Source organism: Nanorana parkeri, unplaced genomic scaffold (genome assembly GCF_000935625.1).
Source record: "Nanorana parkeri isolate BGI_ZX_2015 unplaced genomic scaffold, ASM93562v1 scaffold1351, whole genome shotgun sequence".
NCBI lineage: Eukaryota > Metazoa > Chordata > Amphibia > Anura > Dicroglossidae > Nanorana > Nanorana parkeri.
Window position 1 is genome coordinate 391,955 of NW_017307619.1, and position 27,195 is coordinate 419,149.

Genomic DNA, 27,195 nt, shown 5'->3' on the forward strand with positions numbered 1-27,195 from the left:
GGGCGGCCCCTTCTTCGGGACGCAGAAGCGATCTGGCGACAGGTAAGTCGCCAGGATCGCTTCTGTTGTAAAGCCGACAGTCGGCTCTACAAGTTTAAACAGAGTCCCGGCGGCAAAAGTCGCCGGGAGTCTGTTTAAACAGCCCCGATGCTGGCGACGTACACTGTACGTCGTCAGTCACGAAGGGGTTAAAGAAACACCTTGCAAAAGGTAGACCAAAAGAAGACCCTTGCAGTGAGGCTACCCCACCCCCCACTACAAGGGTTAAGTGCTTGTTTTCTCTAGGGAGCTAAAATAATGGTTATACTCACCCAAACTACAATCACGGCTGGCTGCTAGACCGGTCCTTCAGCCTTGCTTCCCCTCCGCTCCAGCAGTATTAGGTCCTGTGAGTCATCACATTCCATACAGTATGTAGGATGTAAGGAACCTGAGTGATATTCCATCGCTGGAGTGGAGGAGGAGGAGACAGGCTGAATGGACCGGTCTAGGAGCCACCCGGTATTGTGATTTGGGTGAGTATGACTCTGTTAATTTAACTATCTAGACAAAACAAGCACTTAACACTTGCAGTGCAGGGGTAGCCCCACTGGAAGGAATAAGATCCTTCTTTAATATTATTATGGAAAAGCCTGTTGGCTTTTGTTTGGCTATGAGCCTCTTTTTAAAGTTAAGGCTAAACTCTAGGCAGATATAGAAAAAGACAGATTAAAGCACCTTTCTATTCATTATACTTTATTAAATATATATTTTTTAAATGCATGCAGGATATGTACCTAAATTTGACTTTGTGTGCCTTTTGCATCCCCCCTGTACAACAGAGCTCAGACTGGGAGTTGTAGGGGCAGCATAAGGATTCAATCAGTTTTGCTGCAATGATCATGTCCTAACAAGTAACCTGCTGATAGGAGAGAGCAGAGTAACAGAGAGATGAGCTCATCAATCTGCTACTTTTCCTTTCATGCTCTGGTCACAGGCTGTGGGAGGGACAAGACCTGCAAGTGTTAAGTGCCACAGAGAAAATACAAGTCTCATGGCCTGCCAAACAGGGGTGCATAAATCTCTGAAGTAGTCGGACAGAAGCGCATTTAAAAGCTTAGCGTTTTCGGGCTCAATTCACCAAGCTTCAACACAAGGATAAGGATCCTTATTTTAGGTCCTGTGGCCTAATTTTCAATTATCTTTGGACTAGATGGTTGTCAAAAAATCCTAGTGTTTTAGCGTTCTGCATTGTGCTTGATCATTTTGATTGCGGTATCAAAAAATAAACAAATATACATTGCCCAGCAAAGTATTGCTTTACATTTTTGCCCAAACACTTATAATCCTCATGTTTATAAACAGCTGCTTCCAAGTCCCTCAGCTCAGCTTCCCTAAACTTCCTGTCCAGTAGAAAATTACAAAGGACAGATTGGTCCGCAGCGGTTGTCAATCTACTAGCTTGGAGGAGGGGGGAGCGGAGTAACTTGATTTGCTGTGTCTGTGTTTGTGCAGACGCACACAGCTTACTAGCACACAGGTGACTGCATAGCACTCTGCTTGAGAAAGGAATCACTCTAAAATAGGAAGTCAGGACCAGAGCTCAGGGGACCAGCTGTTTCTGAGGAAGCTAAAACTTTTAAACATCAAGAAACGGTATCCTTTGTAAGTTATTTAATCAGCCTTTGAAATAGCTTAAAATCCTTGTGACTTTAATATCACTTTAAAGATTTTAGGCTGCATCCTATGGAATAAATGCTTCTTATAAGCTACCTATCAGTACTGGTGTTTTTTATTCAGGCATGTACAGAATCTTCACCTGCATTGATTGCACTTTTGTTGACTTTCATTTTATATCTGCTTTTAGAGATAACAGTATGTTGATCTTTAATTGCAGTTCCTCTTTTTTATTTCAAGCTGCATCAAAGTGTTTTAACTGATGAATAACACCTTTTATAACTAGGGCTGGTAATGTCATAAATGTATTTTCTTTGATCAGCCCAGTGAAGACACAAAACCATGACTAACGAATGCATTGCAGTGTTATGACTTCTAATGCCCAGTCCTTTTTTTTTAGACGAGTTCTCCTCCTGGGATGTGATCAGTTGGCTAGACATTAGTCTGGATGGCAGCAGTCCGAGCTTTATTTATCTCTCTATTGATGGTATTCAAATTTAGGAACTGTTTGTGTAAATGCAACCTGGTGTTGGTGTGGGGTTGTTCATAGAGTTGGGTTGTTCACAGTGCACCCAGTCAGACAAGCATTTTGCATGGCATGTGTCACCAGTGTGAAGGTTTTTGCATGTTTGTTGTAGTACTTGACTTGGACTGTTGTGCCCTGTTTTGAAGTTGTAGGCTTTTGCAATGAGATCTGGTAGGCTTTTGGGGTTTTGCTAATTAAAATGGCAAAGATGTGTATATTATTTCAGCCTTGAATTAATGTCATAATAATTAAATTATTGATATCCTTTTATTAACTTCAAATTAATTCTAGAGGAAAAATAGGCTAAACCACCGAAAAGGCTAAACTTTTATTCATTTTTGAGTAATTTCTTTACTATTCCAATTACATACACCTCTGCCCATCTAATTTTGGGTTGTAGGTGCCAAAGTTTTACATTTCATGACACTTTAAATTAGGTAAAAATACTTTTGTCCTGCCTATTGTAACATATATTTTTCTAGTAAGTAATTTAGTTCAATGCTGTTACTCTATTGTGACAGCAGAACGTCTGTCTGTAATCATTCACAATTAGTGAGATTACAGCACAAACGAGTGAAATGTTTGCTGTTCCAGAATCATTAAGCACAATGAACATGTGCATACCAGTAAATGGGCTACTCACACTGCCAGTGAGTATTTGTAAGCCAGGTGGGTCGTAATTTCATGCAGACAAAAAAAATAATAATCAAAAAGCATATACACACAGTGCATGCAATGCTACATATGTCATGTGTTTAGTTAGGACAATACATTTTGTGCAGGTGGGCGGGCTAACCTGTGGATTTGTAGTAATCTACTATTTCAGAGAAATTAGAGCAAACAGATCAAGAAAAGCACCTGAAATGCAACAGCAGCTGGATGTCAATTTTTAATGCAAGAATCTTGTATTGTTATCAGGGCTTTAATTGTCTTATACACCAATATGCAGGTGGCTTAGCATTCTCACTAACACACGCCACATGTCTTGTCTCATTTTGTCTAAAAGCTTTTTCTTCAGATATAGTCACACATGCCTGGTCTGTTGACACTTGTGGTGAAGGGAATTGCTGCTTAAACATTGTTAGATCACCCTTACGTCTTTAATACATGTCTGCTGTTGGGTAAAAAGCTGGCTTCAAATGGTAATGGTTACTTTTCAAATTGCAGACGTGAATGACTCTGTCTTCCGGACTGCGGATGAAAAGAGTAAGACTGACCAGGAAAGAAGGTTGCCTGAGACACCAGAGCCAAGCTCCAAGGTCAGCAATGTTGAGACCCCAAAACATGCAGCTGCCAAAGAAAAACAGAAGCCTGAAGCACCCCACACCTCATCAAAATCAGAATCCACACATGAGAGCTCCAAATCTTGTCCCACGCCAGAGGTAAGATCAAGTCACCCTTCTACCTAACCAAATTGGCCATAATGTGTGATTTGCTAAACGTTATGAGTGTTCTAATATTTCATCTTGTCCACGGTTATCATTCAGAACATTGTAGTGCCAAGCTTGTGTTACCAGTATGCTGTTTAATACCTATTTTTGCCAGGTGGACACCGCCAGTGAAATGGAGGAGCTGGAACCAGATAGCGTATCAATGAATCCAGAACCTGAAACCCGTCCCACTGCCAAGCTACAAGTTTTTCTTGCACGATACAGGTGTGTACTTGAGTGTTGCTTGTCATAATAAATGTGTTTAACAGCCTCTGCTGGATCCTTTTAGCTACTTGAATGCACACTGTCTATGGGCACAAGTCAGACCTCACCAAGACTAAGCATACTTCTCACCTGCAACAGTCATATTTGTAACTTGCACCATCAAAATGCAGCTTGTCAGATGACCAGCATGGCATATTGATACCTTGATGTTTGTGTTCATAAGTTTATAATGTGTGATTTTGTTTTGATTTTTTTTTTTTTCTAAGCTACAATCCTTTTGATGGGCCCAATGAAAATCCTGAAGCAGAGCTGCCTCTCACAGCTGGCGAATACATATACATCTATGGAGACATGGATGATGATGGATTTTATGAAGGTAGGTAGGCTTGGATTTACCCTTTGCCTAGTAAAACGTTTACATTACAATGCTGCAAAATTAAAATGTAGGAAAAAAAATTGCCCTCTAAAGAAGAGATATGTTATACTTGCTTGCCCACCGCTGCACCACCAATTTTTGCTCTTCTTGATGCAGTCAAAAAGAAAACCATAAACAAAACTTCACAACAAGATTGCGGTATGCAACAGGTGTGAGTCCCATGAATAAGTATAAAGAACAGGTGGCAAGTTGTATGTGCATCACAGGAATTAAGCATTGTGTGAACAGAGAAAACAATCCTCGAAAACTTTAGGTCTCTAGACCTCCCCCAGATTTTTATATACACTGCTCAAAAAAATTAAAGTAACACTTTGAAAACACATCAGACCTCAATAGGGAAAAATATCATGCTATATATCTACTGTATACTGGACTGGGTAATGTGTTGGGAATGAAAGGATGCCATATCGTTTGATGGAAAATAAAAATTATCAACCTACAGAGGGCTGAATCCAAAGACACCCCAAAAATCAAAGTGAACAAATGATGCAGCAGGCTAGTCCATTGTGCTGAAATTTCATTGCAGCACCTCAAAATGGTACTCATTAGTTTGTATGGCCCCCACATGCTTGTATGGATGCCTGACAACGTCGGGGCATGCTCCTAATGAAATGATGGATGGTGTCCTGGGGTATCTCCACCCAGATCTGGACCAGGGCATCACTGAGCTCCTGAACAGACTGAGGTGCAACCTGGCGGTGTCGGATGGACCGAGACATAATGTCCCAGAGGTGTTCTATTGGATTCAGGTCAGACGAGCGTGGGGGCCATTCAATGGTATCAATTCCTTTATCCTCAAGGAACTGTCTGTGACAGTAGTTACACTGACTCTAGCCAAATGCAAAACTAGTGAAAAACAGTCAGAAAAGATGAGTAGGGAAAAAATGTCAGTGGCCTCCACCTGTAAAACCATTCCTGTTTTGGGAGGTTGTCTCATTGTTGCCCATCTAGTGCACCTGTTGTCAATTTCATTAATACCAAAGCAGCTGAAACTGATTAACAACCCCCTCTGTTATTTAACTGACCTGATCAATATCCCAGGAGTTTAATTAACTTGATGCTATACTCTACTTTCTGATTGGACGGAAAGCTGGACGGAAAGCATTTAAATTTTGCAACAGTGTTTCTTTTACCTGGAAATAGAAAAGTGAATGTGGCCATTTTGACATTTACATGGACCTGTATTTTAAATGTATTTTAGATGTTTTACTACATAAGCGTTTTTTCATAATTTGTCTTTATTATTCTTTCATGACTTTGCCAATTTTCATTAATCTTACATTTGCACAGGTAAAACATTTTTGTTTAGCTTTATTCCAGCTACAATACAGTATATAAAGTGCTGCGTAAAATTGTTGGTGCTATATAAATACCAATAATATCACAATCTTGCTAATATTTTTGGGACATTTGGTGTTGTCTTTATAGGGGAGTTAATGGATGGAAGGCGTGGTCTTGTTCCTTCTAATTTTGTGGAGCGCGTCTCTGATGATGATCTGATAGCCTTTCACCCAAGGGAAACCAATGAGATGTCACACAGTTCTGCACAGGACATTAGCTTTCTGAGTGGAAGCAGCATTGAGAGAAGTGAGGAGGATGACGATCCAAGCAGTCTCAGCCCATTGCCATTGCAAGGGAATAGTGAGGGAGCTGCTGAAGTCTCAGCTGTGCCTTACCCTCGAAAGCTAACCCTTATCAAACAACTAGCTCGAAGTGTAGTCGTTGGATGGGAACCTCCTCTTGTAGCAGCAGGGAGTGGAAATATTGTCAGTTATAATATTTATGTGGATAATGAGCTCCGGCAAAATGTTAGATGCGGAGGACAAACTAAAGCCTTGATTGAGAAATTGGAGCTGAAAACTCGGACGTATCGTATCTCTGTACAAAGTATGACAGAGAACGGTTGCTCAGATCGGATGCGTTGCACTATATTGATTGGCCATGGTTACACTCTAGCTCCTACACAGCTTCGTGTTCGCAGCTTGTCAGCCACCTCTGCAGAGATCACGTGGCAGCCATGTAACAGCAACTATTCACATGCCTTGTATCTAAATGAAGAAAGCTGTGGCTTGGCCAAGGCAGGGGCATACTGGTACACTTTTAGCAGTTTGAGGCCAAGCACCATGTATAATGTTAAAGTTGAAGCAAGACCTCAACGAATTCCTTTGGAGTTGCCTATGGAGAGAAGGGAACCAAAAGCAACAGTTATGCAGCTGACAACTCCTGCTGCAGGTAAGTGTGACTTTACTATAGAATGTGTATTTTGTTTATACCTATTTCATGCTCCTTTTTTTTTCCCTATTTTTAAGCTTTAAAGGTTACTGTGGTTAAGTCTGTAGCTGAAACCCTTTTAAGCCAGTTCACTTTACTCTGCCCCCTCTCCAAAGAGTAAGTCAGGAGCCTTCTAATCTGTAAGTTATTCACAGTGTAGAACAGCCTTTGTTAACACGAAGGAACCCTTGAAATAACTTTTAGGTCTCAGGAAACCCTTGCTAAATATTAGTAGATTTACAGCTCATGTTACATAAGCATGATAAGAATAAGTTGATAAGAATAAAAAAAAGTATAAGAAATGTGACATACTTAGCATATTTAAAACCCAGGGCTGCTCTATACTACAAAATTATTTATGTAGTTATGATGATAATAGCAATTTGGATGGCCAGAAAAGAATTGCAGACAAGTCTCTACCAAAATGTAATCAATAACCAGCAATAGCTGAACTGAACCAGAACCTTCCTCACTGCAAGGTTAGCTGCTGGTTTTGCCTAGGGGATGATGAATAAGGTGATATACGGACATTATCCTTTGCTACTGCAGGCTTCCTCCTCTTGTGTGCTACAGTTCCCTCCAATACCACCAGTCACTGCTGTCTGACGTCATCCCATACATTGTATGGGAGGACACTGAGGGTCTGCCCACATTCCAGACCATCGCGCAGTGAAATAGTGGCAGCTGCCAAGGGAGTGAGAAATACTCATACCCTAGGCAGTTAAACCTACAGTAGGGAGGGGGCCCACTGCAAGGGTAAACGTTTTTCCCCCGAAGTTCAGCTTTAACCAATATTCTTACAAATGTATGTATATCACAACTGTTGTCCACCTCCTATATATCTGTTGCAGCTTTTCTCTTCCCCTTTTTTACCCTCCTAAACATGTACTTATTGTTGGAAACAGAAATGATCGAAACCTGAATAAATTAGTGCCACACCCCTGTAATCATTAAAGCAATGAAGGAAATGGTTTTTAAGGCACCAAATGACAAATCCAAAAATAGGCAATTTATATTAAAAGTTTCTCTTTATTAGACAATTGATAAAAGACCTAACATCTCCTTGGACCTGCTAAAATCATCCTTGTAGCATGATGCCTCCAACAACATCACTTATCTCCCTAAAGCATTGAGGCGGATAATTCACACATGTAGACATGATTGAAAACTGATGAACATACCTCATGATATGGAGCAGTGATCAAATTGTTGAATAACAACACTACTCCAGTATAGGACGCCTTACATTTAGTGATTAGTGGGAAAAGTGCCCCCTTACTCTGGTGGTATGTGGAGAAATTCCTCCATACATTGGTAGCCATTTAGAAAAGACCCCGTTACACTGGTTGTCAAGGACCACCTTCTACTGGGGGCCAGTTCTCAGTTAGTACATTGGTGGTAACTGGGAAGAATGTTCCCCTTACAGAGAGGTAAAAAGATGGCATCAGTGGTTACTTGTGTGAGAGACCGAAATTGCTAGGGGAACCCATAGAAACATCTGGAGGAGCCCTAGGATTCCATGGAAACCTGGTTGAGGAAGGCTGGTGTAGAACTCTGGAAATGAGGAGAAGAGTACTGAGAGACACAGCTTGGAGGACTTCAGTACTTCTATTTTAAGGATGAATTGCTCAAGTGCACATACAGCTCATTCACTGCTTGTTGAAAGTATTGAAATACTTGACTGTCTATAGCCTAGCCACAGATCCATCTTGAAGGGATTCTCAGTTTAATCATAGCACACCCTTAAAACCTTAAACAACTTACTAAAACTATACTATACCCAAACTACAACTTCTTACATTAAATATCAGAGAGTATGGTGAAAAAGTTATCCTTTTGTGTTTCTTTGGGACATGGCGGACATTGGTATTCAGTGGTAGACCTAAAGTAGACAACCTCTGTAATAAAAGATTATTATAGATAACGTGGACCTTCAGGTCAACTTTTTTGTCTTTATGTTGTATGACACCTAAGGGCAAGATAATTGGGAGAGATCAGGTATATTGGCAATTACGTTGCTGTGCAGTCATTATTTTTATTCACAGGTCCTCCTGATGCTCCACTTGATGTTCAGGTTGAGCTTGGTCCAAAGCCTGACGTTCTACTCATCACTTGGCTCCCGGTGACAATTGATGCTGCTGGAACCTCAAATGGAGTCCGAGTAACGGGCTATGCAGTGTATGCTGATGGACAAAAGGTGATTGAGCATGGTGCTGCTGTTCTTTCTTAGTATATCTGACCATAATCATTGCTGAACTCTTTCATTCTTAAAATGAACTCCTGACCAAGGGTTGAAGTGGCGCATTGATGAGAACATTACTCTGCCCTTTTTCTTGTCAGGAAAACTTTGGCAATGTATAGAATCTGTGTTTGTCCATCAAACACTCAGTCTGATCAACTCGCTATACTGTCCTTCCTTTTCGCCAGTCTGAGTACTGCTGTGTGGAAAATTACCCAAGTTTAATATTAAAGTGGACCTTTACCCCCATTTACCAAAAATCACAGCAGCATGCAGCTCTGCATGCTGATTTAAAATCTTCTTACATTCATTCGGTAAACTTGTTTTTCGTTTGCCAATAGAGATCATCTATTTCCTTGTCCAGTTCTGGCAAAATTGATGCAAGCGCCAAATCATTGCATCTTGGGAAGGTTACATCAGCAGAGCATTGCTGGTAAATCTCATCTATGATCTCAGGGAAAGGCATTTTCCTCCCCTGAGATTGTGCCAGTCACATATCTAGTCACATGTGCCAGAGTTCGAGGAATTAAATGGAGAGCTAGTAATCTGCCCTTAGTTAATATGGCCACTGCCAGAAGAGAAAAGAGAAACAAGGTATGCAAAGAATAGAAAGCCAGCAGTTATTTAGAAATAAGTGTTTGTAGATTGTCATTACTAAACATTTCTAAAGGTGTGTTTGTTGTTATTTTAAAGATATGGGTAAAGGTCCGCTTTAAGAGAGATTCAGATAGCTATGCTAATTGTATGTGAAAATGCATTTAACATACTGCAGGGGTGTGGAATTCCTATCGCCCGATGCCCGGGACAAAAATAAGTTAAAACCAACCCCGCTGCCACAGTCATCTGCATGCAAATAAATGCATGCATAGGACATTGTGCTTTGAATGTGCTGCCGCCTTTCCACTGTGTGCCATATTGTTGTGGTAGCCAAGCAGCAGCACTCTCCTTCATGCACAATGTGCATTAGAACTATGGGGGTCAGTGTTTTTCCCCATAGTTCCCCTAAGGGTCACGGGACGACATAAACTAGCGTCCTCCCGTGACCCAAAGCTCAGTATACCGCAAGCTACAGCTCGCTATATACTGAGACTGCCGCAGCTGACACGGATCCTGACATTACTGTCGAGATCCACCCAGCTGCATGATTGACAGCTGGCTCTGCTTACCTAGAGGCAGAGCCAGCTGTACCTGCCCCTTCCCCCATTCGTTCCTACAGTCATTGCTGCAGGATCGGAGCGGGGAGGGGGAGAATCCCTGCAGGGAGCCGTGAGTGACAGTTACGGCTCTCTGCAGGGACAGGATCAAGAATTGAGCGAGGGACGGTATGTGTTCCTGATCTATAGAGCCGACCTGTGACCGTTTCATTGCCGGCTCGAACTGAGGACGATTTGAAAATCACTCACCTCATAGTCCTCCTTTAAAGAGCATGCTCACTTTCCCAAGTAATATGGGAAAATGGAATTACCCAATCAAATCTGAAACCTTGCCCCCGGCTATACTAACTTTTCAGTGAACAGTCCTTACGCTCCGCCTGTACAGTCCAGCCCTATGCATTTTTAATTTTCCTGGCAAATTGCAAGCACCCATTGGTCAGCGTGGTCAGGTGACCACGCTGACCAATGAGAAGCACTATTTAGTAGGGATGCACAGATACTTTTCGAGTACCAGTGCAGATACTTGGCATTTTCATGAGAACTACAAGGGTTGCAGCGGTTGCAGCTGGCACCTGGCTCTGGCGCTCCACCACTGTCCTGAAATCATCAGTCTGTATTGTTTTAGAAAAACTGTCGCATGAACATAAACAAAAATGTATCAGTACTCGTACTTGTAAGTACTCGGCAAGTACCAGTACTCGTACTCGCAAAACTGGTATCTGTGCATCTCTTTATTTATATTTATAAAAACAAAATCGTACATTAAAACAGAGATGTACAAATCCCGGGAGCTCAGTGTGCTCCTTACAAATGACAGCTGCCTCCTAATTTTTGAATTTTTCTCTAGTGTAGCCTCGGAGCTCAAAAGTATCGGTACATGTACTTGTACCGAGTACTGTACTTGGTATCTGTGCAACCCTACTATTTAGCACGGTCAAATACAGTTTTGATTAGGGATGCACCAATACAGAATATTTGGGCAAGTACTTGTACTCGCCCAAATGCTCCGATACCTTCCCCAATACTGGAACTTCTGGTCAGCGGAAGATTTCCTCTGACTGGCAGTGCCATAGGGGAACATGAAGCCAGCTTCCCGTGCAATCAGAAAGCGGGGCACCGACTAATGACCCACCCCAGTTTGCTGATTGGCTGGGAAGCTGGCTTCCCGGCCAATAAGGCCATTATTCATCGTCCGGTTTTCTGATTGGCTGGCTCGATGCTGATTGGCTGGGAAGCCGGTTTCCTGGCCAATCACGATCAAGCCGGCCAACAACCTGGAGTCGGCTTCCCTGGCAATCAGGAAGCTGGGTAGCATGTAATTACCTGCTGCCCAGCTTCCTGATGGCATGGAGCAGGCTTCCCAGGCAAACAGAATCATTGCTCGTGCTCGATACCCAAAAACCTATATCGGTGCATCCCTACTTTTGATTAAAACATATTTTTTTTTGTATTGGGAGAAGTAGATTGTCATGAGCGACAAGTAGATTCAGCCCCCGCTTTAGCCCTTGGACAAGTAGTTTTAAAAAAAAAATTCCACACCCCTGTACTGTATGCTCAGTGATGGGTTATTTTGTTGATTTGGTTCTTCATGGCCATGTCTTTTAAAATCCATAGTTTTTGAAACCGAGATCTTGGTGACATTCATCAGTCATAGGTGTGTGCAGCCTATTGCAATAGGGAGTGCACACAAAAGTATATGGATTCCCATCTCTTCAAATGAGAGGGGGACTGGGGTGGAGAATGGCTACTCACATGCACTTTGCTGGCCATCCAGAGGGCTGAGCTGGAAGGAGGAAGTAGGTACCCAGGCATGTCTTCTAAGATTGTCCCACTGGCTGTCCGTGTGCTTCGGGTGAGGGCTGTCCCTGATGCTTGGGGGGGGGGATTCCATCAGCTGGCAATGTCCCCAAAGCTGGTCCTTCTGGCTGCTCTGTGTTCTGGGTGAGGGCTGTCACTGGCACGCTGTTGAGTGGGGGGTGTCATCAGCAGACATGTCCCGCTGGCTGCTCTGCGCTCGGGATGCAGGCTGTCACTGGTGGTGCGGGGTGATTAGGGTGTGCCCAGACACACCTATGTCATTAGTGCTGTTCCCCATCTGCAATTTGTATTAATAGAGATAGATGGACGGTTAGATGAATAGATAGTGTGTATGTGACCTGTATTTTATATAGTCTGATCTGAACTTTGTTTGCTCATGTAATCAGAACCCGATAAAAGTAAATCAAGGAGGTGTTCCTTTTTAGATTGCTCTTTTTTTGTTGTTAAGAGAACATAGAATGGTTTAATGTATCTTTTTTACTTTTCAGGTACTGGAAGTTACTTCTCCCACAGCTGGCAGTGTGTTGGTGGGCACGTCTCACTTGCATCTGCTGCAGGTGTCTCGGGAAATATCTGTTAGGACTATGTCACCCAGTGGAGAATCTGTGGATTCAGTGCCAGCTCAAATACCCTCTGCCTTTATAAAGGTCCCTGAAAGCCCTTCCTGGTCACAGACCTTTTCTAATTCCAGCCTTACCAGTGAGCAGCCCCTGGCCTCTCTACCATCTATGCCTCTTATTTCATCTTCCCCCTGCTCACTTCACAATCAAGCAGCATCCACTCTCCAGGTTGATCTCTCCATCCAAACAAATTGTAGCAGAGGGGACTCCATAGACTCTTTGCCTGCCCGGATTGTACCACAGCTACCAATTTCACCACTCAGTGCTTCCTCTGGTTACTGCCAAGGATCTTCCAGTTTAGAGCCTTCTGAGGTTCAAGTGTCATGCCAAGGTACACACGAAAAACTCTCAACCTTTTTACCAGATTCTACCACACTCCCATTTCCGGGGAGAACCATCAGTAACAGTTTGGAAATATCTAGGATCGCATTGCAATCAAAAGAGACATCATTACAAGATAGTCAGGTAAGTTGAAGATGTTATCTAAAATGACAAATTACAAAATAACACCTAGTGTATTTATAGTGTATGTTTATTTCACTTCTTCTGATGTACATTGATGTCCCGAGCATAGTTTTTGTTGTTGTTTCCAATTCATGTGGCTTGCATGAAATGTGCCCATGATGAATATTTCTTAGCTTGTTTTCCTGCCAAATTTTGTTGTACAATACACGTCACAATAAATGGAGTATTGAAGTATGAATAAATAGTGAAAATAACCTTGATTATACACAACCAATAGGATAGCCAGTATTTTAGAATGTGAGACCTGCCCATTTATGCCCTTGTTTTGTACCCAGGATGAAATGCAAGAGGGTAACTTTGCCTTTCATCCTTCTTTTTTTCCTTTTTGTTTTTTGTTTTTTCTTTTTTTTGTTTTACCCGTGCAGGGAAAATCCACTTCCCAGGCGAATTTGGGAAAATGGAATTACCCCCACCAATCTGTCCCCTCTCCCGCTCTCTTATCTTTGAACAATGCTACTGCCCCTCAGCAGCTTCCAGCGTACGATCTGTCCCTTGTACACAGCATTGTAGCCCTGCACTATATTTCAAATGACACACGCAAATGGCGAGCATCATTGGTCAGATCAGGTGACCACGCTGGCCAATGAATGCTCACCATTTGCGAGCATAATTTGAAATACCTAGTGCAAGGCCGCGATGTTGATTGTACACCTTGAGCCGTGGAAGGGAAGCAGCCTTCGTTCAAAGGTAAGAGCAGCGGGAGGGGGGAGAGAGGACAGATTGGTGGGGTTAATTCCATTTTCCCAAATTCGGCCTGGGAGAGTGGAATTACTCTTCAAATGTCCTTTCCTCCCAAGCAGCACATACTCCTTTTAATCTTTGCTTTCTTACTGCACTGTTTACCTGCTGGGTGAAAATAAATTACCCAGCACTTCTAGTATGGAGGGACTTGTGACGGTGCTGGTACTTGTAGATTTGCTCAGCCTTGCTTGTAGGAACAGGAAGGGTCCCTGCCCTGTGTAAGTTTCAATTGGTGTGACTTGTGTCCCAGCAGCAGGGGAGTAATAGAAAGATGAGTATGTTCAGTTGTGGATGGGAGCATTAAAGGGAACCTGCCTCCTGCAAGAGATGGGGATAAGTTTTGCATCCCCATACAAGTCTAACCCTTAAAACAGGTCAAATGCAAGTTAGGAGGTCAGCTGCAGGTCACAAGCACCTGGCAATAAATTCTAAATTATCTCAGAAGTGTCTCAGATTGATATAAAACTAATGTCATCACCACACGCCTGCTTAAAGGGTAATTCCACTTCCAGAGGCAAATTTGGGAAAATGGAATTACCCCCACCAATCTGAAACTAATGTGATCAACACACGTCTGAAGCCCTTAGACTCTTTTATCTTTAGGTTCGTAGCTAGCATGGTTAAAAGCTAATAAGAACTTTTTATTAAGAAGATCTTATTAATAAGATCTCTTAAACTAATGCAAGCCTGTTTTAACACATTACAGATCTTAAAAAATATCTTAGTTGAAAAGGAATCTATAAGTAATGTTCTCGTGAAAATGGTAAATGTTCTCATGAAAATGAAATCCTTCCTTTTGTATAGCAGTTTCCAGACACCAAAGTATCTGAAGTTGGTGACCAAGTGCTGTGTGACTTGTCACTGGGCGTAACATGGAAGAAAGAAAATGGTACCGAATTAAATACAAGAAACACCAAAGAGGACTGCTCCAGTCCAGAGACAGGATTATCCGAGGATACAGAAAACAATACTAGCAGCCTAAGCCATCGGGGAGTGTCCATTGATGACTTTCTTGAGGTAGACAAGAAAGAGGGAAAGGAGTCAAGCGGTTCTAATATTACCTATAAAGAGAAGGTCAGTGGGCAAAACAATATTTCACTCTGTTAGAAAAATCTAAAAGTATTTCCACCTGTAAAACTAATTTTCTGAACTTCAACCTACTTGTTTTTGCAATTAGTAGCTTTAACAAACACACTCTAGAAGGTATAGTTTACCAAGACACTTTTATAACTATACACATATGTTACAGGGTACTGCCAAATACTCCATGTAATTGCCACATTTTGTCTGGAGAGGAGCAGTGAAGAATGGTCATTGTGCTTTACTGCAAATCTGAAAGCAAAGCCTTTTTGAATGGAATGACTATATGGTTGCTCTTGTACATGTATATGTTTATGTATAGAAAGACCTTAAAAAAAAAAGCCTAAAGGTGCCCGTACACTGCACGATTCTCGTACGAGAATCGCGGTAAATCCCGCGATCGTACGAGAATCGTGCAGTGTATGGAAGGCATGCGACCGTTTCTACTGTACGGTCGCACGTCTTCCATCGAACCAGCATGTTTGAAAACCCGCCGAGAATCGTACGATTCTCGGCGAGTTGTTGGCCTGCTAGTTCGACAACTGCCGAACGGGCCGGTGCACACTGCCCGTTTGCAGTCAGCGTAAGCCCGCCCCTCATTACAGTCATCGCATGCCCGTCCCTCAGGGGGCGTGGCTTGCGATGATCGCGAGTACGATCTGCCTGTCCAAGATGGGCAGATCGTACTTTTTTTAATCCCTTTACAACCATCGCAAGACTAAGGTCTTGCGATGGTTGTACAGTGTATGGCCACCTTTAGAGTTTATTTGTACTCCTTTTTAAAGTGATGTGAATTAATTCCAGGTGCAGAAATATGGTACGTGATCACAACCTTACCATTCTTTTGATAAAGGGGCCACAGGCAAAGTAGCCCTTCTTTTGCTGCCATGTTGCAAAGCACTGTTGCTCTCAGTATGGAGGCATTGGCCTCTTTGCAGTGGTATGACATGATAGCTTTGTGAGTCCGAGCTCATGTTCCCTCCTGATTGGAGAGCTCCAGCTCTGATACACAAGGGATGTATTGAACTGCTGCAGAGACGCTGATAAATATCCTATAGTTGGTGCATTGTGCTTTACAGAAAGTGTTTGTTTTTTTCCAAGATCAGGCAACTTTCAATATATTATATAAAGCTGAGAGTTGTAAGTCAAAGTATATCATTGTGTGTTTACATATATTGTGTTTGTTAAACCCAGGATGCTGGTGAATTGCCTTTAGACACACATTCAAGTGCTGTGCACATAGATCACAGTCGTAGCTCTAACCTGTCTGACATTTTGGAAGAAGAAGAGTTTGAGGAAGAAGATGATGATGCTAGTGTTGTTCCTAGTCCCCAAAAGTGGGTTCAGACATCCAGCAGCCCAGTGGCAGATAGCTCAGGAAAGGTATGTAATACTTTCTTTGGTTAGATGTACACATATATGTCAAGAAATACTTTCCCGTTGTATGTGAGTTTCAATTGCCAGAAAGGATTCTGAAACTCTGAAGCGAACCTTACGGCCATTTCACATGTGTACAACTATTTGTACACACTTTTAGGATGACTGTATATTTGAAACACATTAAATCTTGAACACCACTTTAAAAATAGAATGTTTGCCTTTAGATTTGTGCTTCCCAGGCCAATGTTGGCTCATAGTTTGTGATGAGTCGCCACATGGCTGTGTAGTAAACGTAGCCTAGTTTTTCTGAACGAAAAATCAATGGCGAGTGACATGGAACACTTGTGGCTGAGGCTGATGTATACAAAAAGCAGATAATGCTATCCACACTACATTATACTGGGCTATGTAACTTGCGGTCCATTCATAAAAGGTGTGTAGCTGGAGAGCCCTAAGGCTGGGTTCACCACCTAGGCGTATTACGCATGCACGTCTGTTGCGCGAACCTCACGCGTTTTTTTACCGCGGTAAAAAAATTGCGCGACCGTCGCGCGATTCCGAAGGCTACTTGGCTGTATCCCAATGGAAAACGCCCTCCAAAACGGCCCAAAGAAGTACATGTACTTGTTTGGGCGTCAGCCGTTTTGTAGGGCGTTCATAGAGCGTTGAACGCCCAACAAAACGGAAAGGTGTGAACGGGGCCTAAGTGGTTCTCTCTACTTAATACAGCAGAGAAAGAGTTGTGTATGGCAGAGAGCTGTTCATTTGACTTTGAGAAGTCATGTGACCAGGCTTCTCCTTCCTGCACATTTGAAAAGCCCATTGATGTAAAATGTACAGGGTATTTTGCTTTTTGTGTTGTGTTTTTTTTTTTTGAAGTAGCAGTATGGCTACTATAACAATTTTACATGCTAATAAGTAAGCATTTTTCCATGGGGCTTTGGAATAGCTAATACTATCATCAGATAATGCACTTTTGTTCTTAGTGTGCCTATTATTTTTATATTATACCAGTTTTTCCTTAATCTTTTACAAACCTATATAGCTGGACTGTTGTGAAACAGACAGCGATGAGGAAATTCTTGAGAGAATTTTGGATCTGCCATTACAAAAGCATTGCAGTAAAAAGCTGTTTAGTATCCCAGAAGTGACAGAAGAAGAAGATGAAGAAGAGCATCCTTCACCATCAACCGCTTGCAGAGCTTCACATTGTAATGTGGAAATCCCAAAATGTCATTACGTGAAAACCTACGAAGCCTTTCCACAGAAACCAATGGGTCGAACCTGTGCAAGCCTTTCTACAGAACGATGCTGTAGGGACATCCATGGAAACGGCAGTAAAGCTGAATGCTCTGTGGACGACTATGTCTTTCAGGACTGTCACCAGAAAACCGAAGGTTGTGTTTCCCAGTCTCCACCTTACTCAGTAAAGTCGGTTATTTCTGAAAGCACAATGTGGAATGCAAAAAAGAACAGCAGTGTGAATGAGAAAGCCCATTGTGTGGCAGGGTCAAACAGGAAGAAGCAGAGTGAAGGGAGAGAGCACTGCAGTCGTTTGGCTACAAGTGCTAACCAAGCTGTTCTTTCTAATTCTAGAGGCAATGATGTCAGAGAGCCAGTTTTCTGTGGTATAACCAGGGAAGCTTCCCAAGTTGGCCACAGAAGTATAAAGGTTTCTAGATCATATCAGAAGCATCAGCCATTTGTTCCCACAAATGTGACAACAAAATCTCCAAGTACTTTTAGCAATAAACACTTGGAAATTGATATTGAATATGATACGGAGGATGAAGATGACCTGTCAGTCCCAACTTACTATGCCACACAAACTAAAGCTGATATTTGGGAGGACAGCTCTCAGACGGACAGGGAAGGATGGAGTGAAAGCTCTGACTACTCTGAGCCTATCAAGTTTACTAGAAAAAAGGAGATGAAAAAGCAACCTAAAGTGCAGACAGCAACAGACTGTCTAAAGCGACACGCATCCCTACTACACATTGATCGAATTCATGGAAGTCAGCAAGGCAGTAATAAAGAGGATCAAGGCAACAGAACTGCAAGTAACAAAGCTGTGAGGACAGTTCGATGGCAAGGTGCCGGAAAGGTGATGCTTGGTTTCCCAGTGCTTACAGTGGTGTGCTCACTTGTCCCCACCTGCTTTCCCTCGTTATAGATGCTGTAGTAGCTGTGGCTTTGCTAGTGCCATCGCGTCTCCCTTTGCTTTATACATGGTCCAAGAAATCACCTAGCCTAGAGAATGTATGCAGCATTCAGGGGCTTTCACTGCTATTCATTGGCTGCACTGCTTTAAATGCTTTGCAAAACAATTTACTGTTTTGTCTTTTTAAACATACAGTATTCCTCTGGAATAATTTACAAGGCTGATTTTATGTCATATGTATTATATGTCATACATGTTAAACTAGTGAACCTGTGGGGAAAAAGAAGCAATCAAGCAAAACAACTATAGTCCACAGCTGATTCTGTTTTGTTTTGGTATGTACCCTTCAGTCACTACCCAGAGCCCTCCTTAAAGTGTAAATAAACCCTACCAACTAACTTCCCTTTTTTGCTCCCTTTTGGCTTGTTTATTATACTATTGAAAGCATTCAATGGTATCGTTAAGTGCAAAACTGTACCTGTTGATCCTGCCAGAAATCTTGTGAGCTGATCACGTCCTTTGCCTCCGCCAACTGTTACCGGTTTCCCAGTTCCCTGTTGACTGTAGAAAATCTCCCCCTATGTAATAGAGGAAGTGTTTGTTTGTGGGGGGTACCTTAAATTCTCAAAGAACACTGCATTTCACTGTGTGGTGTCTAAGCATTGACACCCTAGGACAGGGATGGCCAAACTCCGGCCCTCCAGCTGTGGTGAAACTACAAATCCCATGAAGCATCTCTCTCCGGGAGTCATGTCTGTGGCTGTGAGAATTTTGCAAAGCCTCATGCGATTCGTAGTTCCACCACAGCTGGAGGGCCGCAATTTGGCCATCCCTGCCCTAGGACAAGAAATGTGTTACTGGCGGGATCACCAGGTGAAAGTAAAGGGGTTAAAAAGCCTGGGAAAAAAATGATTTTAATTAGTACATCTATAGACCGGTAAGTTCCAATATATAGCATTGTTATTCTTGATTTTAGATACACTTTAACAACTTCTACCTCACGCTTCTGAAGGGCCCTGGGTTGACATTGAAAGGACTCAAGATATGAGCTGCTGCCTGCCAATCTGTTTGCTAGTCTTATTATATTTTCTTCTCACATATAAATAACTAGACCTGCTAACATGGCATAGGGGTTGCATCACTGAAATCTGCTGACTGCACAGTTTTTCTGAGTTAAATTATACATTACCATTGAACATAGTTTTTAAATAGATTTTGTAAAATATAATAATCACAAATGTGCTCAAGCTGTAAAACAGGTTGGTGGTTTTTATAATTCCTTTTTTTTTTACTTTTTCGTACACCAGTTTTCACCTTTTACATACACATTTTAAAATATGCTTTTCAAAGGCCTTACTAGATGAGTATTATTGTAAATTATTTTGAGGAGTATTATATGTAATGTCAGTAATGTGAATCACCTTTGTTTCCGTATGCTAGTCTTAGCTTGACCTGGTTTATGTTCTTGCTGATAGCTGTACAATTACGAGAATAAACATTAATTCGCTTATTTTATTTTTAGGACGAGTGGAAGGAGGAACCAAAGGTGCCATTACATCCAGATAGTACTGTACCGGCAGCATCCGAAAACAAGGCAAGGTTGAATCACCTGGCCTCAGACTCTGAACCAGGTCTGTAACCATTTATCCTTTATCTTTTTTTTTTTTTTTTTTTAGATTGTGCCCAGACAATTTATTCAGTACATCTATCCAATTCATGCTCATTTTCCTGTGTATTTATAAATGTTGTATCCTTGGGACTAAATCAGGAGCACCCAGCCTAGGATGACAATTCTGTATCTCAGTAGATGCAGTATAGTGAGCATTGTCACCCTAGGATAAAAAAAAATGCTGTAAGCTGATTTATAATACATTTTTTGTGTATAAATACACTATAATCCTTTTGTGTGTTTTTACATAGCGTATATTTATTTATTGTCTGATGGAATATTCTGCTTTGCTAAATATATATCTATATATATATATGCAGATGTTGGCGCTACAGTAGCAGAGTGTCATCAGGATAACCGATTTCAACATCAAGAGAATACCTCACAATGTCAAGAAGTGGATTCTATACGAATGTTTGTAGCCCTTTTTGATTATGACCCAGAAACCATGTCACCAAACCCTGATGCATATATGGAAGAGCTTCCATTTAAAGAAGGACAGATTTTACAGGTATATTTCTAATTCAGTAATTTGTTAGAACATTGTACATGTTAAGTGGAATGATTACAGAAAGAAAAATTCTAAAATTTTATCATATCATTAAAAAAAACCTAATGGGGAAAAAAGAACGTGTGGGAAATTTCTCAAGAGGCAGAATTTCAGATGTTTGGTTGGATATATATCTATATGTATGGCCATGGATCCCAGACCTAGCGAAAATCTTACAATTTAAAATAGCTGAGTGATGTTCAGTGACCATTAAGCAATTCGACTTTTAAAAAGTGCATTCAAAATCATTTATTGATGAGTTCCATGGTCTAGTAATTGTGGCTGCAAAAAATGACCACAATGTCTAGGAATGTTGGGGATACAATGGTTGAGGAGAACTACAGAAGCAGATTCAGTTAAGGATATACTAGTAAGGAACGTTATTTGTATATTTTGCTCCAAAATTTGTGGCCTTTTGGTCAAATCCACCAAATATGGAAAACTGTTCCAGGATGCTTTTCTTCTTAGGGACCTTTTATAGTTTTTCCGTAGATTGTCTATTGATACAATACCTTTAAGATGTGTAGAAGTCTGCAATTCACACTTCTCATTCTTATTTGTCCACCATTTGAAATATTGGCATGTTTGTTAGGAATTTAAAGTATAGTAGCTAATTGAGAATGAAAAGATTGAAAATAGTATTTAGCGTTCAGTCGGTCCTACTGTATAGTGCTTGTTAGTGGGATAGAAAGTGCTTAAGTATGACAGGTTGGTTGGCATCGGGTTTAATCCACATTGCCATATCTATACAGAGTGGTGAACAAGCTTGAGATTCAATTTGAGCCCAATAAAGTGTATCTAAACCCAAAATCCAAAACAATTAACATATTGCAGCTAAGATCCTAATCCTTAGATGTGGTGATTGCATTAGTTTTCTTTTATAGGCTTTTTTCCTTAATTTTCAACTGGTGATCCTTTCAATGCCACACTTTCTGTCTTTGGCTGGCCATACACCTATCAATTATTTTTGTTCAACCCGCGGGCTGAACGAAAAAAATCAACGCGATTCCTTCATCAACACAAACAGCGTGTCAATTAAGGAATCGCCACTGTTTGCATTGTATTGCCGCCGGCACCTGTTAGAATACCCGATCAGAGCGGGCACCTCATTTGTTTCTGGCTCTGATCGTACAAAGATTTTCCAACAGGCTCCTTCGATCAGCTGATGCTATCTGAAACGGAGTCAACAGCCCCACACACTGTGCAAATTTTGGCCGGTACCTTAAAAACCGTCCGAAATACGGCTAGTGGAACCACCTTTAGGGTGACTCCACTCTATGATGGAGCAATAGAGCCCCCCTTGGGCAGCAGCATTGTCAACCTGTGAACAGGGTAGTGTTGGATGCATAGCAGATTTTGATGCACTTGACTAACGATTCAATATGAACTCCATCTAACACTTTCTAAGCAGTTGCAGCAAGCATTATATTTTTTTTTCCTTTTGGAATAAAGATTTTACATAAATAAAAGCTGACTATTGTAAGCATCACTGTCAGTGTTAAATGGCTTGTCTCAACCCTCTATCTGCCACTTTTGCTGGACAGTTTGGTCTAAAGTTGAAAAATAAGACTTACTGGCTGGATATCCTGATGAAAATAAAGAAAGACAAGCCCAAAAAAGAAAACTAATGCAGCCATCACATTTAAGAGTTGATAAGCTGCAATTTATTAATTTATTGCTTTTCGGGTTTAGATGCTCTTTGAGATAGGACATGATTTGTATTAAGTTGTAATAATGGACCAAGCTGTGCTGATTGAAAATATTTCAGAAGTGAAATTCTTAAACCACCTAGATTTTTAGGAGTATGTTTTTTAATTATGGGTTTACATTTTCCCCCATACAGATCCGAAGCGTTTAGATATTACAGAATTGAAATCTTTTAAACTAAGTTTTTGGAAGAAGAGGGAATAAATAGAGGACCTTAGGTAGAATGTTAATTTTTATAGCATAGAGACATCCAAACTATGAAGGGAGTGGTAGTGTCCATTCATCTAGGTCATCCAACATTTTTTTTTTTTTTTAATAATGATAGGTAATTTAAGTGATGAAGGGTATGAAAGGATGGTGTTAGTTGTATACCCTAGTAGGAAAATGAGGACGATGACTATTTGTATCAGAATGAGACTAAAAGTAGTATTAAATGCTCAAACTTGTTTTCAATAATGCAAGCAGATCAAACAAATAAACATTGCCCAGCAAAGGATTTATTTAAACTTGTCCCCAAGCACTTAGTCATCATGTTTCATAAACATATGGCTCCAACTCTCTCAGCTTGGCTTCCCTAAACTCCCTATTGAGTACATGATCACAAGGGACAGCAACATATGGCCATCTACTAGCTTGGAGAAGAGAAAAGGGATGAAGGGGGGGTGGAGAGCAGCATTGTAGCTTGCCTTGCTGTGCTGCGTGTGCATGTGGAGATCAAACTACATGATTCTAAATCGCTTGCCATGAATCTTAATTTAGACAAACGTACCATAAAAACATTAAAGTGATGTTAAAGTCAGCAGGTGTTAAAACTATTTAAATACTGATTAAATAACTTACAATGAATGCTGCTACTTGATGTTTAAGGTTGTATTCCTGCAGAATCAGCTGGTCCCCCACTGTTTTAGGGTGACTCCTTTGCCTTTCAGGGTCCTATGGTGACATTATTGTATGTGCTAGTAAGGCAAGTCAATCAAGTGCTGCTCCTTTCTGCCCCCTCCTTCCTTCCTTTTCCAAGATAGTAGATGAATAGTTACTGGAGACTGCTCTGTTCCTTGTGGTCCTGTACTGGACAGGAAGTTCAGGGGAGCTGAGAGAGTTGGAGCCAGCTGTTGTCTGTAAGAGATTGGGCGAAAAAATAAATCAATACTTTGCTGGACAATGTATTTTTGTTTGATCTGTATTCATGATACATAAAAAAACCTGACTGGTGTTCTAATCCCTCTCCACTATACTCAAAAATAATAATTGGCTTCAGTTGCACTTTAACCCTTTTGCTGCCACAAAAGTGTTCCCGGCAGGCCCAATTACAAATTTGCTAATATTTGTTATTTTTTAACTCGATACAGTTTTATCTTTTAGATTTAGTCACAAAATATTTTTTTTTGTGCACGGATACGGATTTTGGTGTGTTTTAACAATTGAATTGTGTATTTTTATCGGTTTAATATTAATTTGAGAAACATTTGCGCAATTATCGCAGGGCCTACAAATTTAGTATCACCATCTTTTTATTCTACCGGGCCTGCGCTTTCATTAAATATATGGTTTGGGGGGTCTTTTACAAACGCTAGCAACCCAGCAGTTGACAATCAAATCAATGCGAAAAATTGCAAAAATGGCGTGGCCAGCTGATTTGAAAAATGTTCCGGAGGGCTTGGCAGTGAAAGGGTTAATGTTTCACATCTGATTTACTCTAGTTTTATAGAGGGGAATTGGTATTTGCTTTTTGTAACATGAAAATGTTTTGCAGGTTTTTGGTGATAAGGATACAGATGGATTTTATCAGGGGAAGCATGGAGGGAGAACAGGATACATTCCCTGTAACATGGTATCTGAACTACACATTGAGAGTGAAGAAGTCAGAAGAAAACTTTTGAGACAGGGCCATCTAACATCACCTTCATTACTGAATGACCTAGGTAAGCTGCTTCCTTGGGCTTCCACTTAGTTGGATATCTCATGTAATTTGTACCATGAACTGTTCTTAACTTACTTCACTTAAAATGGGTGCATGTGTTTTGCATAGTTTTAGATACTTCTAATGTGTTTGTATTGATTTTGTTTTCTATGCTGTATACTTTTTCAGCAGTAAGGATCATGTTTTGTTTTATTATGATCCTGTTTTATTAAATTATTTCTGTAATAAGGACATTTAACTGCTTTAGCAGTGCGCGTAGGGATAAGATTCTGAAGATTGAGCTATTTTCTGGGGATGTCCCGATACCACTTTTTCAGGACCAAGTACAAGTACTTCCCCTCATGTACTTGCCGATGCCAATTACCGATACATTTTTTTAAAGGGACAGGTGACTTTAAATGATACATGTTATGTACTATGGATCATGATTTAACCTATTTATGTTAGCAGGGCAGAATTGTAACTCTATTGCTGTATGCTGTAGTGGAGGTGAGTGCTATATATATGTACTACATATACATTACACACGTCCAGTACACTACAGATGTTCCTCGCTTACCGACTTACCTGTTTTGCGACCACTCGCAGTTAGGACGGACCGCCGATCGACCTCCGACCTTGCGCGTCAACATCAGTGCCCCGTGTCGCCGGCGGAAGTGGTGTCCTCTGATCTTCACTGCGGGTCCCGGTAAGTATTTTCATTGCCCGATGTACAGTACACTGTTCGGTACTGTTCATCAGCAACGCTATACAGTACTGTACTAATACAGTACTGTATAGAGTTCCTCACTTAACGACCAATCCGTTTAACGACCTGGTCGTAGGAACGGAACTCGGTCGTTAAGTGAGGAATGCCTGTATAGCAATAGATTTACAGCCAGCCCTGTCCCAGTTTCACTCCGATCCCTGTTGCCTCAAGAGTTGCCTCTTGTAGTCGGCGCTGGGCAGGATCGCTGCATCGCATCACGGTGCTCAGCTTGTGGGAGGCGCTCACAATTCTGCCCTGCTAACATGAATAGGTTAAATCATGATCCATAGTACATACACAGCACACATGTCCCGTACACTGCAGTAATAGAGTTACAATTATCCTCTGCTAACATGAATAGGTTAAATCATATGATCCATAATACAGGGCTACATACAGATCATTTAATCCATTCATGTTATGTATTGTCTGCATTGTATTAGCAGTATTTACTCTATATAGAATATATACTGCTAATACAGTGCAGACTATACATAATTGCTTAATCCCCCCCAAATCTGCCCTCACTCACTGTGAGTTAATTATCGGGACATCCCTAGTAAGTATAGCCAGGGTGGTTGGGAGAGATTTGATCGGGTAATTCCATTTTCCCCTATTACCTGGGAAAACGAACTTACCCTTTAATGCACATTGTGCGTGTAAAGGTGCCCATATACTGCACGATTATCGTACGAGAATCCCGGGAAATACCGCGATCGTACGACAATCGTACAGTGTATGGAAGGCGTGCAACCGTTTCTACTGTACGGTCGCACGTCTTCCGTCGAACAAGCAGGCTGGTAAACTCGTACGATTCGCGGCGAGTTAGTGGCCTGCTTGTTCAACAACTGCCCATACACTGCATGAGGGACATTATATTACATTTTTCTCCTTGGGTCTAGATGCACTTTATTTTTGCCTAGACGTACACTTTAATAATACTGCTGAAGTGTGTCTATTTGCAAATCAGTTTGTCTCCCCGTACAGCTTATTGGATTTAGGGTCCAGACTGTACACAGGACCTTATAGTCTGCCCAAACCCTAATCTAAGTCTGCAATCCAAGGAGGGACAAAAGAACAGTCAATTTGAAGACTGATGTAGGTACTTGTATATAAGAGCATGCCCCGTCTCCCACCCTTAGGAAGTCAAGAGCATTAGGATTAGTGATGGGCTCGGGCATAAGTAAGAGGTAAGGTTTGCTTAAAAGAAAAGCTGATTGCAAGTGATAAAATTAAAATATGTAAAATGTAAGCAAAGTTATGTAAGCAACTTCTGCATTGTTTTAAGGAACCACTATGTAGTAAGTATGTGAAGGGTTCAAATGGCTCAACAATGTAACATTACAACATTTCTTACTTTGATTGCCTATGCAGTCAGTCTATAACAGTGGTTCTCAACCTTTTATATGGCCGGGACCCCTTGGTAACATTTGACAAGTTGTGATTACCCCAAACGGAGCACTGGATTCTGGACTTGGTAACGCTCTGGGCTTGGTAAGAGAATTGGAAGCACACTCACAGGAGAGAATACTAGGGCTGCAACTAATGATTATTTTCATAATCGATTAGTCGGCCAAATTTTTTTTCCATTAATCAGATTTAAAAAATGAAATACCCTCCTTAATTTAAAATGAACTACACAAATGGTGTTAACAAACATAAAGTTTACTTCAGAATAAAACTGCATGCTCAATTTTTTGCAATAGCACTGCACTGGAACATTGCGGTACCATGCGTTCCACTGCAGGCAATCACACTCCCTCCCCATTTAAATGAATCGCACTGCAGCGCACCTCTCGCACCAGAATTTGTCAGGCCAAAAACAAAAATGGTTGTGTGCCCCCCCCCCACCTTTTTATACATTTATTTTTTAATAATTGTATTGTAAGCACATGGTGCTTGAATATCTTCAGCGAGGGAATGGCAGCTGCCAATGGCAAGATTCTGCAGGCGGCAGCTGAATGTAAATACAGCAGGTAGTGGGGTGGTGCAAATGCCAGCCTGCTATTGGCCATTTCAAATTGCAATAGCCAATAGCAGGCTGGCTATAGCACCTGCCCACTGTTTGCTGAGCCCTCCTTTCAGCATGGAGGATAGAGCTAGCGGATCCAACCAACTAATCGATAATTAGAAAAGTTCATACTTATTCTCATCGATTATTATTGATTAATTGGTTGCAGCCCTAGAGAATAAAAGCCCTCCCTAGCCCCTGCTACCTGCTTGCCCGCGCTGTCTCCTCCGTGGGTGCAGCCTTATCCCCTGCACGGTTAAGACCCAGCCTCCTGCAGAGCCCGCACGGTATGGGAGGCGGGAGGACAGCAGCGCCTGTGAATAGAAA

General features: G+C 41.4%; 1 protein-coding gene across 1 annotated transcript in view; it reads left to right on the top strand.

Annotated features, from left to right (window-relative positions):
• The window catches only part of TSPOAP1 (TSPO associated protein 1), a 130,468-nt gene that overhangs the window by 78,407 nt on the left and 24,866 nt on the right, over nt 1-27,195 (top strand). Inside the window, 13 exon segments of the mRNA XM_018569541.1 lie at nt 2,057-2,143; nt 3,350-3,564; nt 3,728-3,837; nt 4,104-4,213; nt 5,702-6,505; nt 8,590-8,741; nt 12,244-12,840; nt 14,449-14,715; nt 15,916-16,104; nt 17,147-18,205; nt 19,785-19,893; nt 20,252-20,442; nt 23,942-24,110. Of these exon segments, the coding sequence (XP_018425043.1) occupies nt 2,057-2,143; nt 3,350-3,564; nt 3,728-3,837; nt 4,104-4,213; nt 5,702-6,505; nt 8,590-8,741; nt 12,244-12,840; nt 14,449-14,715; nt 15,916-16,104; nt 17,147-18,205; nt 19,785-19,893; nt 20,252-20,442; nt 23,942-24,110 (4,059 nt within the window).